This window comes from Bradysia coprophila, unplaced genomic scaffold (genome assembly GCF_014529535.1).
Source record: "Bradysia coprophila strain Holo2 unplaced genomic scaffold, BU_Bcop_v1 contig_358, whole genome shotgun sequence".
Classification (NCBI taxonomy): domain Eukaryota; kingdom Metazoa; phylum Arthropoda; class Insecta; order Diptera; family Sciaridae; genus Bradysia; species Bradysia coprophila.
Window position 1 is genome coordinate 1,776,746 of NW_023503616.1, and position 20,490 is coordinate 1,797,235.

Genomic DNA, 20,490 nt, shown 5'->3' on the forward strand with positions numbered 1-20,490 from the left:
TGTTTTTTATGTTCAGGATTTGATGATATGAATGGTCTGATTAAAATCCTGTGTTTATTGCAGTCCCGAGCAGCACAGTCATGAGTTTCTATAGAAAAATCGTATTATCACACAAATTCATTTTTTCGTATCTTTCTTCAAGCCTTTAAGTGTCAAAGGAGAAAATGTGTAAAACTGCAACATCGTTGTTAGCGAACGAATAGTATCTTCTTGTGTACAGTGATCCAAAAAGTATATTTTTGTAACACTAGTTCGAAATTTTCGATACGAGCGGAGCGAGATACACACTAGATCTTCTGCAATGTTGTATCGAAATAGTCAAACATCAAAATAAATCAAAAAACCATTTCCACCAACAGTTGAAATTTGTTCGAATAAAAGCAAATAGTCTATGCCGCAGTCAAATGAAACAATGTGAAAAGATTACTGAGTATTAAGATTACAAAAAACCACATTTCAATGATATCTGCTTTCACGAAATCTGTCGTATTCCAATTCATTGTTGCAGAAACACTCACGGTTAAGTACAACATTAGACGTACCGAATAAAGAAATCGAAGGAATGCCAAAAGGAACGCATGAATGGTTGTTCGGGACTTGCTATCTTTAACTTCACATAAATACTTAACACACACGTAATACTCAGTAATACGCGAATATATCGTATAAATGATGCTCAAAAGATGACTTTTTTATGATTATGTCTTATGACGTGTAAGCCATGCTGTTATTGAAAATTATTACGAAAAGACTCATTTTCCTAGAAGTATTATATCGTATGCGTACCATTTTCGTATCGTATACAGAGCTGACTGGAAGCTGTATTATTATCACCAGCATGACATATGTATGACTATATGAACTCCATTTGATAAGAGAAAAGAAAACTAATTTTCTTTTTCTCGTTTTTATTAACGCACATAAAGTGGATTAAAGTATTATGGTTTTTGTGACTGAGTAAAAGGATGAGTAAAACTGTCGACACATAAATTTTCATTACTTGAGATGCTGAGCGCATTTATTATGGATATATGTGAATAAATTGTACGTGAACTATTAAAATTTTGTAGAACTGTTAATTTCGGTGGATCAGTGTTTCATTGCGGGCAAATGTGTAATGAAAACAAAGAAAGTGAATAGAATTTCGGTTGCTTTAAGGAAACTCGTTTTGATGAAGCCATTGCGTCTGCAAAGTTTCCTCAACCTCTTAGAAACGGATAGTTATGTCGTATTGACAACGACTACAAAAACTAGGTCCCGCCTTTTGGACGGGTCAGGTCCCTTGACTGACAATTTTTTCAATTTTCAAGTTTTCAATTGGAAAAGTAATTTTTCTATTCTCTATTTTCTTGTAAATTTGCGGCCAGATTTTTAATCAACAATAAATCATATATAGACAAGGACTCGTGTGAATTACGGCCCTCGCACCGCTCTGCCCGCAAACTTCCCACTCGTATAAGTTGTCTATTATTCAGTTTCATAGTCTTATTGTTAACGCAAATCAAAAATAAAAGATGCGAATGTGTAACGATTAGAGGACTATCACTTTGATGTTATACAAAATAGTACGGTAGACGTTCTTCCCTTACACTTATGTACAAAAAGGAAGCCACCCGGTAGTTACTACATTAACAAAACCTTTAATCATGAATAAAATGCACGACTCGTGCGAATTACGCAAACTTCACAATCGTGGCCCATCTTCGAGCTTAACATCAGGAATTCAATTATGCCCCTATTACAAAAATAAAATTAGTAATTGGTTGATAATTACTCAAGTTATTGTGTTTACAAGCAAAATATTGTGACAAACAATTCCGTTTTTCATAACATATCATACAACCTTTCATACAAACATTTTAGGGCATTTTCCGGCATCAGACCCTGACTTACAGCCAAGGGAATGAGTGAAAAGTTTTGGTTTGGATTGTCTTGAACGCATGGTACATCGAGGTTAAAGAATTTGCACCGACAATGCTTTGCGCAATGATTACTTGCCGTTTGTAAAATGTTAATGTACAAGTGGACAGGACTTCTATAAATTAAATAGACTGAAATAATTTCAATTCGATAAAATGACGGATGCCTATGCCTCTGAAACGCACCGATTTTTTTATAAACTTAGTTGAAAAAATGTAATTAACCTAAAATGCAGGCAGGTAAGCCGACAAAATCAAAGCAGAAAAATACAGTTTATGATTACTTTAATAATTTGCCGAGTGAATATCTCGCACTAAATTGATATTTTAAAATGAAAAACAACTCATAGAACCTTAGTTGCTCGGCCTCCGTAAAATAATTAGCAGCTGGTCTGCTTCGGCTAAAATTAATTTTTTCAAACAGGTTTTAAAAAAATCGGAACATTTTACTGGCCAAAGCTTTGTACTGGCATACAGTAGAACAATTTTTCCTTAGAATAATGATTTGGATCGATTAAGAATAACTTGAGAAACTTTATATCCCCCATTATAACATCATTTTTAATTAACCGTATAATGTCACCAAAAAGAAACAAAATTTCAATTCACCTTCAGAATGGTAATCTCCATTTAGAATCATTGTTCATGAACAATATAATATAACGAAATGATGTCCCATAACTTTCTGAGATCGTAACAATCATACATTCTACTTAAATACCGATGCATTATGACACACAATGTTACAAGTGCAACGATTAAGTACTTTGTCGAATTAAAAGCCAATTAAAAATAGAACGCTCCGTACTGAAACTGAACTGTTCAATTAGACTTTTCAATGACGCTGTTATAAACAAAGGACGATTCTTATTTTATGAAGATTACCGACATACGTATGAGAAGAAAGGGTTTCGCCAATTTAATTTGCTTCATAGGAATGCTTTAAATTTCTATACACGAATTTCTACTCTAATTGTTCAGTCGATCTAAATCATTAATTTTAGCTTTATATCAAAAAATGAAAACTCGCAAAACATATCCTTGAGTTGATGAAGAAAGACGAATGAAGTAGACGAAAAAAAAGTCAAAATTAAGTATAACGGTGAACTTTCAAAGTATATCGGACTCGTATTCCGAACGTTAGTATTGCAATTCATGCCAGAAATCATTTATGTCTTCCGGATTTTCATAATAATAGCACACTCATCATCGAAAACTTTATTATTCTATATGCATGGCTAATAACCCTTTGGTTAATGTATATTTAAGTCATCGCTAAAAAACTGTGCACCAGAGTGAAATAAAGCAAATGAAATCTTTTTAGCAAAATAAAATGGAAATTTTTATTCTTTCGGCCATAAAGAATGCTGTTCGGAGCCATCCATCTGTTTGATTGAATATAACTTGTTCAAAAGCGGAATTAAGGTTTTTTCTTCGGATCGACAATTCTCTGACTGAAAACCGAAACGCAAATTGCATTGAATCAAATGATAATGTAACCTACACTGACAGAAATAAAACCTTTTCGGTTTTTTTTTTAAAGAAATGTCAGAACATTTCCCGTGCAAATACGTCGTTATGTAGATATTTATTGCGCGAATGGATATGAGGTACAAACAACATGTTATGGATTCGTATCTACTGGGTGCGAGAATATAATGAGACATATTATGAAACGATTGAAATAAAACAGGTGGTTGGATGGTCTGCTTCTGCACCTAGAAACGTATGAGGGCTCTGATGAAGTGGAAAATTAATATACTGATATTATGATCTTAAGAAAAATTTATGTCAAATATTTGACTTGCTCAGGAGAGGGATTACGGCGTCAGTTGTCTTTTCTCTATTCAATCAAAACTCTACTGATAGAAAACGATTCACTCTTTCACTGAAAGATGTCGCTGCTACGAAACCATTGTCAACAGAAAAATAATTAATTTTTAATTCGATGGATTTCAGTCAAATAAAATGCTATACGATGGCACATGATCTCATCACTCCGGAACAATAATCACTCACTTGCATTTCAATTTTTCCTATTAAACCTAAAAATTTCAGTAATTCATAACACCTAATCCTGACGTTTTATTTATTTTTTCAATTTACAGTTAGCATTGTGATGTCAACAGCCAAAAGGCTGGTATTATCTCTACGAGGGCGCAAGGAGTCACATAGTACAGCCGGAACATCATCAACGCGACTAGTTTCCGCAAATAGTTCATCTCCTGGTCATGAATTAGATGAAATAGCTGTTGTGTCTGGCAGCGGTGATTCCAGTCATGCCTTATATGGTAGCTTAGGTCAACCAAATGGACCTCGATATATACCAGGTAACGAAACAAAAAAAAACGAAAAAGAAACCTTTCTGTTGATATTTCAATTTCTGTATACTGTTTGTGAATCCAGGGCTTAATTTTTGCCTTTATCACATATGGTGCAGGATAAAAGTTAAAATAATGAAAACAATCGACCCTTTCATCCGTCAGTAGTACGTTCAGTGAATAACCAAATCTGTTTTTCATAGATTGTGTTTCCTTGCTCCCTTTTTCTTTTCCTGATAAAAAAGAATAAAATTTTTATTCTTGTTGGACGGATTGGTAAGGTACGTGCGTTATCCTTTTGCATTTTGGCTAGGATATATAATGTAGCAACAAAAACATGACAAACATACCTTATGCCTATCTATGTCTGTGTTTATGTGGTGGTACCAAGGTAAAGGTTTTTTTTCGGTTTTCTATTGTGTACACAAAAGTCGTCCTTCTAGTTCGTTACAACCAACATTGCCATGCAAACATTTAGAGAAAGGAGAAAGGACAGAGTTTTAGAAATTTAGCTAAGATGAGTGAAATGTATTGTCCGATGCTATTTATACTTTGTTTACATTGGACTTCACTTAAATCTTTTCTTTTCATATAAAGTATGCTTATTGCGAAGGGATTTATGTACATCCCTTTTCTGATATAATTGTCATGTATTTAGGAAGGATATAAAAGATTGATTCTTCTTCTTTTTTTTCCTGCCACTTGTGGAAATCCTATTGATTTTAAACAGACAATGTTGTATTTTGTGTGTAGAAAATGACAAATTAATATTATTTTACAACCGCACGAAATACAGGGAATAATGGACTTGGGACTAAATTTTGTTACAAACATTGTAGCATTGGAATTATCTGATACAATGCGACTGGCTAATCCAGGTTGTCTTTATGTGGTATTATAAATGTTAAGCACGGCAGTTGATAATTACTGGTAAATTATTGTGATGTTACCTGAAACAAGATGTTCAATTGGTGAAAATCATTCAAAAAACCCTCAAAAGGTAAATGTGGCGCAAGTCCTTAACCAATGGTACCTTGTTGTTATAGAAAACTGTAGTTCAAACTGTACAGTCGATTGGCAATACATTTTACCATTCTTATATTCTCCTTTTTGAAAACTACGAGTGGAATTTTAGTTCTGTCCGAAGCTAAGCCCTTGTACCTTCTTAACTTCTGCAAGGCAAAACCAAATTTCAATCAGAAAATTCAATTTTATTTTCTTAATTTTTAACCAAATTTGTCCCATAAATCCGAAATAATGTTATATGACAGTTTTAAACCAGGATATCGATGCATTTTCGAAACCAATTTGCTTAAAAAATTATAATTAAAATACTTAATTAGCGTTGAGTGCAATTATTACATTTTGTTGACTATAAAATGGTAATACGTTTTTATTTAACGAATACATATACCATGGCTAAATGAGATTATTTGAGTATGAACCAGGTAAAGCTTTTAAGAGGCTAATTTATCACTTAACAAATAATAGAACGTAGTATTCTCGTTCAATGTTCAGGCAACAAAATCTATTTTATCGATGTTTTGGTCTCATCATCTATCAATATAACGCTATTAGCACTAAAAACTTAAAACGATAACGGCGAAGAAGTCTTAAAAGCATTTATATGCAACTGAAAACTGGATCGAATCGATAACGAACTGAAGAAAAGTTTTAGAAAACATAAGAAACTGAAATTTCAAACTAAAGCCGGATTACTATCCGGGGAAATTCGCTTTAATGGTGCACATTTTGTCTTAATTTCAATTTAAATTTTACCCAATAAATTGATAAAAAGTGAAGCTTTTCAGATGTCTCTTTAGTCCGAAAACGACAAGTGCAACGTAATAAATGACACAAAATAAAATAAATTACAAATCCAAGATTAAAATGGATCCGATTACCAAACTGAATTGAAATTTAATATTTTTAAAGATATACAATCCAATTGCATACCTAAGCTCGCTCAAATGGAAAAACAGCTTTTGCGTTTGCTTAAATGTGTAATGGAAAATAGACGGAAAATTGTATGCATAGCATATAGTTTACATTCAATATTTGTAGAGAAGTGTATGAGTGGAAAAGGTTGTATTTTTGTCCGACAAAACAGCAAATAAAACATCAACAGTATTAATGTTCGTAGTAATCTCTTAGATCATTATCAACACTACATGATTTATTTTAGAATTTGTTTACGCTTATATTGTCAATGCAAATATTACATTGACTACATTTAAACAGAAACCTTGTATACTGTTGGAATGGAAGTGGCTAGAAAATTAGTGCTAGAGTATAAACAACACCCAAAATGATAATATTAGGTTTTAAGTTTCTAGTAAAATTTCATGACACATGCTAAGCTTTTACAAGTGGGAGACCTATCGCGATGTAATCATAAAATCTGTTAGTCGTTTTGTTAAGGTAACATCAAATTTTTGTTCGAATTCTTTTACTTCGTTATATATGCTAAGACAATGTATTTTGCTATATATAAGGGCGTTACCTCATTTTATTATTAGTTAATGATCACTGCAGAAATTTATAAAATCGTTCGGTAGGAAACAGGTATAGCACAAAAAAATAATTAGGGACTAACACTGCTTGTACACATAGCGACGTAATACGAATACTTCGATAGATTATGTACCGGAGCGTGAGCTAGATCTCTTGGAGTGAGCTCTTATCTGGCTACTCGGCCGTACAGTGAACGTGGGGTATTTTGTCAATATTTCGAGTAAATTTTGACCGAATGTCATGATTTTTTTTTGTTTGAAAGGTATTAACGAATGTTAAGCGTCGGTAGTATTTCCGGTGTACTAAAAAAATGGCTGCCGGCGGCCATATTGGATTTTATTAAAAGTTATGTATCTTGGGAAAAATGGTACTTAGAGAGTTTATGTTAACATAGAAGTAATTGGTTATGTGTGTGTGTGGTGTTTCAGGCATTCCATATATAGACATCTATATATATATCTATATTCACCTATATTGAGCTATATACAGGCATATATAGCAATATAATAGCATATTCATCTGTGAAATGTTTATTTATAGGAAAATATAGGTAAATATATCGGTATATAGCTGTTTAAATCGGAATTTATGAAAGTTGACTTCGTACAGGGCTGTCTGTATTGCCTCCGGCAATTTATTTGTATATGACAACAAGGCAAAGAGTGTTAAGTGATTTTAAAGGGCGAATAGCTTTTCAGTAGAGACGAGAATGAAGTAAGAGAAATAAAGAGTTTCACATTAAAGGTTTTTGATACGAATATGTGTTTCGTACGGGTCGGCGTTAGCTATGTTTTTTTTACAAATCTCATGTTTATGTCTCATGTATGTATAACGTTGGTTATACTTCAGATTCAATACTTGCGGTAACCACTCCCAAATAAGAGAACATGACACATTTCACTTTTATTTCTGCAAGTGTAATGAAAAATGGACCACCCAAGAATGAATTTAAAAAGGTTTTATGTTCACCGCATAGACTAAATCTATTAAAGTGTTACACGTATAGTGTTCGCAGGCATCTTTATGTGATAGAAATGTATGCAAAAATTTTTGACTGGAATATAAATATTTAAATTTCCGCACAGTATGATAGTTGACTCTTTTTCACATCGTACCCAATCTTGGAATAACACCAGAAACTAATTCAAAATGACGGAAAAGCTTTTAAAATTTCTGCTTGAAATCAGCTTTTGACTAGGCGTTTCATATAATATAGGGACGGAGACATGTACATAACGTGAATTATGACATACGTATTATATGCATCGATCAGGATATTATATATATGCATGCATATAAAAGCTTTTCAGCTTTTCTCTGCACATATAAAAAGTCAATGGATTTCAGTTTAACAAATAAATACACAATTTTAAATTGAGAATAACAAGTTTTCCATTAAAAGCAGAAAATCAATTTATTTATTGAAAAAGTTTAGTTTTTTTTGTTGGCTCAAAATTTTATTTTAACTTGGTTCTCCCTTGTTGTTGTTGGTAAGTTAGCGTTCTATTTTATTTGTGTGCAGTGTATTAATTTAAGGAAACGTTAGCAACAGAGAATATGAGAGTTTACACAACAGTAATCTATCAAGCTGCCTAATTCATGCTGAGCTCGTATATTAATACAGAATTATATATGTGACTACATTGTTCCTATATGTTCCTAATAGTTCATTTCGGTGAATACTTACATGATCCTCATTCTCTTTGTACAACTTGTCAGTTAATTTTACTCTAGACATGATTAATAGATTTTAATTTACAATCCCAAATTGCAGTGTTCACTTAACAATGACCAAACTCAATATGTCAGGCCATTCAATTCTGTGTTGTTTAGTTTTTTAATTTCAAATCTTTTAGCTTTTAATTTTCGGTTTTCGGTGAAAACAACTCCGACCGACAACAGTGTATTGACTATTGTTTTGCTTCGATGATAAATAGAAAATTATTTATCGTAACAAGTAATAAACGTTTTGACAGACTATTTCATTTTGAGTTGAAATAGTACATTTTGTTACGAGTGATGAAAAGTTGAATTTTACTTTACGGTACTTTACGTACAAGCGCAGAAAGTGTCACCTACAACGATATCAGTTGAATGGAAATATACACAAGGACTTGCGTAACTTTTTACTCTTTTAAGGGTTTTTGACCGATCTATACTACGCCGTAGGTGAAATATTCGATATGCACATGATCGCAAAACCTCTCCAATTTGTTGAATTGCAACAGGTACAGCATGTATGTAGTTCTGGGTTGCCTAGCAATGTTTTAAAGATAGACTATGTTCACTCTGCATCGCTACACCATTTCCCTACAGTCAACACGGAAAATTCGTGGATATCGTTAAAGGCTGTGTAACTTATAATGTGGCTGCAGTTCTTATAATATAGCTGCAAGACTTATAAAAATATAGCTACTGAACGCATATCCTATTAATGTTGGTTATTTACCTGCAATGCGAGTTACACAACTATATTATAGATTACAGAGCTACATTATGCATCGACAACACATGTTATAGCTAGGATTTGCATATTGTGGCTGTGTACTCTATATCATAGCTGTGTAACGCATATTTGACGTATGAAAAATATAGCTGTGTGCTGCATATCAGAAAATGTATGGGACCATGCATTCAAGTTGTGATTCGTACTGACGCTTGGTCGGACTCAATGTTAACAGATAAAGAAAAATCGTAAAATAGCTTGGCTGATTTTAATACAGCTTGATTGTCAGGTTATAGAAATACCTCTTCAATAGTCAAAATCCGTGGAAACACAGACGAATGAAAGTATATATCAGAAATTTCAATACATTAGAAACGAATTAAGCCAAGTAACTGCTCCCAAATGTCAAACTAGGCATTTCACAGAAAACAATTGAATGGGCGATTCTTCACGCAGGCAGTCTCAATTTACTTTCTTTCAGAACCTGAAACAATGCTCCAATGACAACTCACCAAAGTAAAAATGCTAAATATGAAAACTACAGACTTGAATTAGGCTGTGTGCCTTATAATATAGCTGCAGAATTTATATTGCGGTAACAACGCTTCGAAATAGGAACGTATTAAAGCAAAATTAGCACAACAGCAGCATAGGTGACGGTCGGATTCTCAGGTTAAGCATCAATGGGCGCGGTTAGTACTTGGATGGGTGACCGCAAAATTCATGAAAGTTTAGGAAAAATTTTTATTTCTCGAGATAGATTTGAAACGCATCTCACAGCTATAATATAAGTTACACAGCTATTTTAACTACAGTCTTCGCAATATGCATTACACAGCTATATGCCAAAAAATGGGGGTGCTAAGTCCACTTATAGATCTCATACGCATATTGGGATTTTCCGTGAAAGGGGCTTCCCGACTATGAGCAAAAAGTAAAAAAATATTGTTTTTTCAGAAAGTGTCTCTCGAAATCGATCGGTCATGGGCTAGAATTGTCCCCCAGACTATTTTGGACGAGAATTTGGTTCAAATTTACTCTTTTATTCCAGCCGTAACGGTCAACTTTTTTTTCAAATGGTCCGCAAATCCTGCAACACAAAACTTTTAAGGTCAAATTTTGATATGTGATGGTGGCTGAGGTCAGCTAACATAATATGTAGTCGGCCCATCAGAATAATGACGTTACAGAGATACAGCACACTTTGAAAGTTGACCATACTTTGACTGATGGCTGGCCATGGGTGGTGAGTGCGGAAGTCAGTGTGGACTCAAATTGTCGGCCGTGAATAGGTCAACAATCCTGTAATGTTTCAACTTTTTGTGTTGCTCCTTCCTCAAGTTAATGCTAACAAAAATGTTTTGACTACCCTCTACATCACATGACACTTAGACACATTACACACAAAATGGATTTTTTTTTTAATGACAGACACCCGTTCGCTAGAATTGAATGAGCTATAACTCAATAATATCGGATATAGCTTGTTTTCCAAGTAGTCGAAAAATTGTCGAATTGACTTTTAAAGTTGAAAATTTCATAGCTCGCGAATAGTGCAGCAGCAACTCACTTGACAAGTGTTAATGTGTTGGAATTTCTAAGCACAATCAGAATAAATTTAGCCTAATCCTCATTTTGATACCGTAGAAACACAAAGACGAAATACTCTAATATTCAAAGAGGGATTCTCATGACTTTGTTGTACTCTTCGTATTAACTAAAAACAGCGAATATTTGAATAAAAAAGTCAGAATCATATAAAAAGTATATATAACCAAACAAGCGACTTCTAAAAGCATTGTAGCAAAGAAAAATGCCTGAAAATGAACCCCATGTGGTTTATTTATGGCTTTTTTATTTTTTTAATATCATAACATCGTATACTCACGGAAAAAGTATATTTTCCCCAATTGAAGAATAAAAATCTGCCCATTCACATTTTAATTTCATTATATCATCCCAAATTCCCATAGAATTTCAACACTATCTCTCACACGATACACAAGAAAAATAACAAACAAAAATTAACAGTCATGGCGCGATCTCGCAATTGTAATATATTTTCCAGCAGAGAAAATGAAAAACTGACATAAAACGAATATTCCATGTATATTTCTCCTTTTGCTTGTACATGGGCTCGATTTAATGCTGGAAAAGCGCTAAAAAAACGAAACGAAAAATCAAAAAATTACCACGTTTGTTCCATTATTGTACCAATTTACACAGAAGTAACACAACTGTATAAAGCCGACCGGAATACATGCTTTTTGTTTTCTAGTTTCCATTCGAAATCATCTATAAAAAATAACGAAAATCTCCAGGCCATCAAGAAAACATGAATCCCAAAATGAATTTAAAATGGAGATGATGCCATAAAGGGAATTATTTTAGATGAGTGTGCTATTGCCACCGTGTGTGTATATAGTTATAGTATGTACCTAGACGCTTCGGAATGGAAATATATTCCATTTACATCTTTCACAGCACACACCTATGAAAATATTCTCTTTGGACTAAGTCAAAATTCCTGATGATGTATAATCTCACATTCAAGTTCCAGACGTGAAGCAAATGAAGAGGCACATACAATGGTAAAAATATGTATATGTTTTACTGTGCTGCAAGCGAAAAGTCATGCAGATAGTTTAACTTCAGAGCATTCAAAATTTACACAGCTACGACATACTTTCCAAATAAAAATGTGCCAGTGAAGTGATGAAATACTTAAGGGAATTTTGTTAAAGTCTTTTATGCCGAAAAAATTCGATCTATACACGAAGTCTCTTGTGATCCAATGTGCCGTTAAATGGAAACTTTACAGGAAAGGGCAAATGCTTTCTCTTAATCTTTATGGGTGAAACGAATTATTGGTTTTCTTTATTTGTAGACCCGTACGTACATAATGCACACTAGCATATGTGTTATTTTGATAAAACTTCTTCATCATTTTAACTTTACGTTCGAAGATGAGCAAATTTGGTATTTATGACCGTTCAAAGATTTAAACGAGGGTTTATGGTTTTTATTTCTAGGAAATTACGGACTCTATATCTACACATAACACAGAAAATAAAAGGTAAAGATAATATCTATTAGATATCTTCCAATCAAAGCCATAGACTAAAATAGTAAAAATCGTGGGTTAAGTTCTCCTAAGTAGTAAGTGGAATATGGTGTACCGGCGTCGCAATATTAACCAATAGAAACGTTTCCCCCGAATAAACGGAATATCTTTCGTCTTGGTCGTCCCTTCACTCTTAGTTTTCACAATCTAGATAGCTCTAGATTTGCGAGTAGAACGACCTCGATGCAAAACTCTTTCATTAACATTTCTTGTACAATTTTAAGCATGGCATATTTGGTATCGTTGTAAAGGTAAGACCCCAGGCTATCACACGAGCATTACATTGACATGTAATAATCCTACCAGAAAGGTATAGAAGTGGCCAAAGTTTACCGAGGGTAGCCTAAAAGAACAATTTCTGAGAATGTAACAGAGAACGTCGATTCAAAAATATTTGTTTTGCTATTCGAATGGGTTTGCAAAACTAGTCTGGGATTACCATTTAGAGGCTTCCTCAGTTACTTCGTAAGGGAGATATCAGTCTTTCAAGATGCTGAAATTTTGACTTTCAACTGCTATTGCTCCATGAAGAAAATGTCGAGAGCAATAATTTTTACACTGTAAGTCTTAGAATTTGTCCCTCTATCAACTCCAAAGTTTCGTTATTTATTTGTATTTATTAAACGGTTTTTAGTTTACAATTTTGATTATTATTTTGATTAATGTCGGTCTTAAGTCCTCAGTGTTTCACAAGCCCTGGCTGACGATAATGCTGGTTCTCAGAAACAGCTCAGGAGATTTTGCTAAAACTTGTTTACTTGAATAGCACTTATGAAAAAACCCGGGATGTTAACTTACACTTTTATTTAAAGTTCGTTCAGCCCCACCGTGGACTTTAATGTGTTGCTGGGAAATTTTTTGTTATGGCGTTTGGGAGGGTTGTTTTTCGAGCCGAAGGCGAGTACACGTCGAATGTACTATTTTTATACACTGGATGTGAAGATTTTCTCCAGAGACCGCAGGCATTCAGATAAAAAGACATTTCTCAACTAAGTGACGAAAAGTATAACTTTCGTTCCCTATATTCAGAAAAACGTTGTATACAAGGTGATTTTTTAGGCACAAGATGTGTATTATTACACTCGGCCTGCGGCACATCACACATCTGGAGCCCAAAAAGCTACATAATCGACTTGCATACAAAGTTTTCTCAACGAATGCCGCGAAAGTTTTACTTTTCATTACTGAGTTGAGAAAAAGTTTTTTACTCAGCACAATGACGAAGAGTAGAACTCGCGATGTGTTTATTGAAGAAAAAAAATCTCGAGGGAATCCACTGATGGGAGGGACACATATTTAGTGCCTGAAAAATTATTACAAAGAGGATCTTGCATTCCGTGCAAAAGTCGTTGTGGGTGGAAATGACATTCAAGCACACAAGTATGTCTGTGCTACTCTCTTAATAAATAATCGAATCATCAATCCAAATATAAAACTAACTGTCGCTACAAATTCTATTAGCTATAACCGTTATTTTCCATCTCGAATTTAAATGAGTGAAAATCGATGTGATTTCAGATTAAATTTTCATATTTATTTGCTGTCTTCTAGTTTGGCATAAAATACTTAAAAAGTACGCTGCACTTTTATTATCCAGCTTCCGAAGATTATAAAAAGAACAATGTGAACTAAACTTCTCTAACACATTTCCAACACATCTGCAAATAATTTAATAAACCTTTGCTAACGGTACGTGCTACGAATACTGAGTTTGTTATAGACTACTACTGTGATGTGATCGTGTTCCAACAAGAAAATAATTTTTATTACTTGATTCCTCGTTACTTCGTCGAAAACTTCTTTAAAAATCTGCAGAAAAAATAGGTAAATCCATTGCTATTTTCGTGTGGCATTCTTTAGGTATTGCATACCTACTGTAAAGTAAATATAACAAGTGTAACTGACATCTAGCTATTGATTAGTCGAACTGAATCGAACTGTTCAAATTCGACATACTTCAATTTCACCAGTTTGTGGTCCAGATTGGTTGAAGTACCTTTGGTATTGGTGTAAATTGTAAGGTCGCAAGCGTCTTTCAATTTTGTTCGCTCCAAGTTTAATTCATCAACTTCACCAACGACTTCAACATCATAGGTTTCGCGAATTATGTTCTCTTCAGGATCATTCGATCTTTCGAAACCAATAATTTATGATAATAATTGCTTCGATTTGAGGCAGTGTTATAATCTCTGTGGAGTTATAGAAGGCTGGCTAACGGATAACGGAGCATGATTCGTCTCAAATGAACATATGAAAGTAATGATTGCATCATGCTTCTGAATTGTAAATGACAAAGAGAAATTTGGATCTGTGTGAGTTGGACTTCATGTGATGTTAATAGTTGAGGAGGTGATGCAGTAAAGCCATCTCTGACGTTTAAATACAACGAGTTGCGATCACACAAAACCTTCAAATAGTCACAAAAGACATAAAATTCAGCCCAGTTCAATAATACACCTACTTCCAGATAAAGAGTCCTGATAACTGGCTACAGCATATCTTTATCTTCCAAGTACAAATAGCGGAAACTCCATATCATACACTGGATTTGGTCGTTCTCTTGTAAAAATTGTTTTAGCTTTTCTGTTTTCAAATCCGACGGTCATGCTTTATATGAATATGTCAAAATTTCGGATAATTTTGTTCGAAGATTTCATCAATATTTATTTGCAATTTAGAATCGTTGTTTAACGATATTGTCGACAGATTCAGGCAATACTTCAGGCACTATTGTCGAATAGATGTGAATTTCCACATTTTCGACGTTTTGGAGGAAGTTTTCTATATTCTTGCAAAAATCACATCCATATCCGAAATAGACCCAAAGATGGAAAAGTGTAACTTATGCAATTGTTTGGATCTTTGTATTTTGCCGTGTGGCAAAATAAAAATTTCAAAAAATAAACCAAATTGCCAAGGCAAAATACTAAGTTCCAAACAAGGACGGAATCTCCTATATTTGTTGGCTTCAAAAGTATTCTATTCCTTTTTTATCGTGGCAAGCGAAAAGGTAGAATGTGCTTTTCGAAACCAACTTTTCAATAAATTTAAGTTTCGAGTTACCACATATTTCAATTAGTACAATCTAATCTCATTTTCTCGTTTTTTATTAAACTAAACGTGTCCAGAACATTTATAAAACACTAATAATTGCATGCATAAATTCTTCTTTGAAATATTTATCTATATATATTCGATAAGTAGACGATGCGATGTTGAAATTTTCAAGTTTACCCCTAATAATATACGTAACGTTTTTAGTCTTCAATGCGGCATGAATGCTCCACTCTCAAACCAACGTAAGATAAAACTAAAATACTGACCGACTTTATCCCTATTCTACAAATAAAGGAAATTTCCTGAAGTGATATATTATGGAACACTTGCTTACATACCATTTCAGTTGTATGGTGGTAAACCTCAACTCTCAACTCCATAATGGAATGAATATCGATGTATATATACTTTCAATATAAATTTTCTGTTATTTTATTGAATCCACTTCAGGGCCAGTCGATTCATTAATACTGAACTCTATTTTCTTATATGGTCTCGAAACACATCCATATTTATCAGTAAATGACAGGACAACCGTTTGTGTTGTAAAATTACCACAATGGCTATTTTATAAAACTCCCAACTATTCTATCAATGACGTCAATGCAATGCAGTTCGCTTTGCAGCTACAGTTATGTGAATATGTGTGGCACCAGTTCTATATTGTGAAAAGGGTGTTAGCTTGTCATAAGAAATTGTTAAGCGGGTTAAAGACATTTCAAAAGAACATAGGAAACGATTTATAAAACGCTTTGTGGAACAGAATCCTAGTATTAAAATAAAAACTTTTTAAAGTGATTGATTGAGCCTTTGTAAGGGAATTTCATTGTTGAATGCAGTTTAGAATGTCAAACGAATCTCGTATTTAAATATGGAGAATTTATTACGATGCGCTACATCGTCATTGTTTTGTACATCTATCTATCTTGGTTTCGATTTGTTAAAATTGAATAATGTTTTGAAGATAGATGCAAGTTGAGGTCTGTTGGGAGATTTCTGTGATACAGCCATGGAATGATAAGATCCGACATGTTCATGCTATAAATTGTGTCATTAGTTTTATGGTTGCCCCTGAGAGTAATTATACCTAGAGAGGAAATTTCGAACAAAATTACGTAAAATATGTGGTTTCAACATGAAATACGAAATGTTTATTAGTATGTGTTTGCCATCTTAAGTAAGAAGGCAAATTGAACTATTAAAAGTGTCAACGCATACATGTATTGGTGTAAAATTTTACGAAATGTGTGTCTTATACAAACTAATGTTGGGACCACATTTCGTCTTACAAATTTCCTCTCTAGGTATAATCCCGGCAAAAACTCTTTCAGAGCAAAGTTGGACGCAGTCTACAGTCTATATGTGTGATAACTTCTAAAACAAGTGATATCGCTAGAGGTGACGATGTCAGCGTCGTTACGCAAAATTAAATTTCACAGCCAATTAATTGAAATTAGCTGATCTAGTTTTCCAAACCATTCGCCAATTTTTTTTTTCAGAAAAAATTTTTACCAACAGAATTTTGACTGAAAAATTTTCAACAAAAAATTCTGCGTCGCATGCGGCAGATTAAATGTTCTCGTAGGTTTGTCCGTGAGCATCTGCCACTTTGCGACGCAGAATTTTTTGTTGAAAATTTTTCAGTCAAAATTCTGTTGGTTAAAATTTTTTCTGAAAAAAAAAAATTGGCGAATGGTTTGGAAAACTAGATCAGCTAATTTCAATTAATTGGCTGTGAAATTTAATTTTGCGTTTTGAGAAACCTCTAGCGATATCACTTGTTTTAGAAGTTATCACACACATAGACTGTAGACTGCGTCCAACTTTGCTCTGAAAGAGTTTTTGCCGGGATATCAGTCGTTTTAGAAGTTAAGTCGGAAGTTGACGAAAATTAGAGGTGTGTGCCGGTTTTAAAATAGTCGGCGGCGGTGCGCCGACTGGTAAGGGATCGGCGGCGGCTAAATTATTTCAGAACGGCACATTGACTTAGTGTCAAACTTCGAAAGAACTCAGCTGATACCATTGTGATGCTGAGTTGCATAAAGTTGTTTTAGTAACACGCTAATACGTACCAATGATGAAATGGTCCATAATTGTGAACAAAAATAGTGTTGATAATCAAGGCTCCACATTTTGTCTCTTTTTATACACAGGATATGCAAAAATTTCAAAAGTCTTTTTGTTACGCTAATTTTGCACATCTTTGATTTGAAATGTTTCAAGTATGTGCATGTTGTCAAAATTCGCAATAGTAAAGTCTACCTCTACACAGTAATCTTTGCATAAAATGCGTAATGTGAGGTGCCGCATCTAGTATACTCATACTCAGTGCTCCGGACCATTCTAACCTAGCGCACTTACGATCTATATCCATAGGATACCAATATTAGTTGTAAGACGCCGCTCAATGAAACCATATTTTACTTTGAAGTAAAAAAGTTGGTGCAATATTACGTCTTCTTGTGAAGATGTGACACTGTTAATTTTTTAAGTTATGGACTATGTATGCAAATGATTTTATTCTGCCGCTATTTTGAGCATAAAAATGTTTATACTAATTATGCAAAAATAAAAGATATCAATAAATATCGTTTCATCTGTAAATTTATTCATTACTTCATATGAAACCTTGAAATATGTTTATGAACATTGTAAGAGTAACATTTGAAGTCGTATTCCAAATGTTTATTAAAATCGTTGTAAATGTTGCACACATTACAAATGCAAATAATACGAAAACCTAAATTCTATATAACTTAACGTGTAGAAACGCTTTCATAGAAGATAACATATACATTTTTAGCCAAACGTGGCCAACGTTTTGTCGTTAAGTTTGTATCATTGAGAAGGTGTCATTGATTCCGAATTGTAATGTAAGCTGTGTAGTGACCGCTATGTTGACTATTCCCTGAAAATTTGACGAAATTCGAAAATTTGACGAAATTTTAAAATTTAACGAAAATCGAAAATTTGAAGAAAATCGAAAATTTGACGAAAATCGAAAATTTTACGAAATTCAAAAATTTGACGAAATTTGAAAATTTAACGAAAATCGAAAATTTGAAGAAAATCGAAAATTTGACGAGAATTGAAAATTTAACGAAAATCGAAAATTTGACGAAATTTGACGAAATTCGAAAATTTGACGAAATTTGACGAAATTCGAAAATTTGACGAAATTCGAAAATTTGACGAAATTCGAAAATTTGACGAAATTTGACGAAATTTGACGAAATTTGACGAAATTTGACGAAATTTGACGAAATTCGAAAATTTGACGAAATTCTATCTGCCACCATTCAAGAAATATCTCCAAAACCCCAATTGACCCACCCATTTCCAACTTTCGACATTTTTCGCAAATGCCCTTCTTTTCTACTCGTAAAACTCTGAGACTTTGCCGAAGAAAGTAACTCTCTATCTGCCACCATTCAAGAAATACCTCTAAAAACATAATTGACCCACCCATTTCCAACTTTCGAAATTTTTCACATATGCCAATGTGTTCTACTCGTAAAACTCTGAGACTTTGCCGAAGAAAGTAAATCTCTATCTCTCATAAGCCAAAAAATATTAGTCCTTTCATCCTACGCTCGAGTAGCTCAAAATTTGGTCACTCTGACCACTCTAGCTCAACCAAATCTGCACCAATTTTTCTAATTATTTTTTTGTTCGATTCGTGTGGCGAATACCTTTCATTTGATGGGTCACACGCCCCTGCAGGTTTCAATACAGCTGAGCTACAGCTGAAAACGCGTTCCCGACCCTCGAAAACCACACTCAGAAACCACTTCGAGGCCAATAAAACAAAATTCTGGTTTTTCCTGGGGTAGTGGCGTATCACATTTTCATTTTTATGCCCACCCTGAGGTTCCTGCAAAATTTCATGGAGATTGGCTGACTAGTTTCCGAGATCGACCGTCGATAGATAGACAGATAGACAGATAGAAACACACAGAGTAAGTTGAAAGATTTTGATTGTTTGGAAAACGTTAATTTGGTGCATTTTCTATCAAAATGACCAACTTCAAAACGATGTATCTCCGGCAATTTTAAAGTTACATAGTCGAGTGATAGCTCGTTTTGCTCGTATTTGAAGCGCGAATAAGATAGAGTAGGATTTGTGGTGATACAGGCCAAAGGAAAGAAACTTAATTTCTCGCCTATATATAGTTGCCGCGTCTCAAAAAATTTTCTTCGTTCTTTTTTTGGAAGTTAGACTGCGTCAAGTCCTCCGCTATCGCTCCGGACATGATTACTCTTAGGGTTTCCCGACAGACAATGTTCTCGTATTCAGCTGTGAATGCATGTATGGCGCACTCGTGTCTGATGAAAATCCTCCCTAGTTCTGTGTTGATCCGAACACTCAGCTATGAAAATAGATGGATGGTAAAGATAGGCGAATTGAGAGTTTCAAAAATCAGATCCGAACCCGGAAGTTGCGGTAATTCGGTAAAAAGTTCAATTCTTTGTTACATTTGTTACACTTTGAGTTTGTCGATTTTTAGAATCGTTCGCTAATGGAGCGCGTGGAAGTGGCAAAACCGTATTTACATGGACAGTTTTTATTGTTTGTGTGAATCAGCTGAAAAACAGCTGAAGCAAATTTCACTGCCTCTAACTGTACTGTCATTTAAATTTGAGCTGGTTAGCCATTCTAGGATTTAAAATTCAAATTGAATTTTGAAGCGAATTTAGAATTGGTTTACCATTTTTGCAGAATTAATTTTTCGAAACTCAAAGCTTGATGAAACTAAAACCCGACCTGAGCCGGATTGCATTTTTGAAACTCGAAAATCCGATAAAACTCATATAACTGATGCATTTCTAGAAAAAATATTTTGTGAAGAGTTTTCCTACTTCGTAGGATCAAAATTTTATTGAAAACCCGATCCGAGTTCAGTCGGAAGTAAAATGAAACCAGATAAAACTAAATCGGGCCGGGCTCAGTTCGGGCCGTTTACCAGGCTCGGATAACCTGCTCATCTCTAGTGGATGCACCCATTCGCAAATGATGAATACATATACTTGATCTATTCATTCCACATCGGTGATATCGACATTGATGACATTTTACCATACGAACACAAGGTGCACTACACGTACCGA

At 34.0% G+C, this 20,490-nt stretch overlaps 1 protein-coding gene across 4 annotated transcripts in view; it reads left to right on the forward strand.

The window, feature by feature from the left end:
- Positions 1–20,490, forward strand: part of LOC119081729 (cyclic nucleotide-gated cation channel alpha-3) — a 144,839-nt gene that overhangs the window by 15,836 nt on the left and 108,513 nt on the right. For all 4 annotated transcript variants that reach the window (XM_037190890.1, XM_037190891.1, XM_037190892.1 and 1 more), the window contains exon 2: positions 4,028–4,249. In XM_037190890.1, coding sequence (XP_037046785.1) covers positions 4,039–4,249 — 211 coding nt within the window. In that variant the 5' untranslated portion in view covers positions 4,028–4,038. The remainder of the gene's footprint in view (positions 1–4,027; positions 4,250–20,490) is intronic.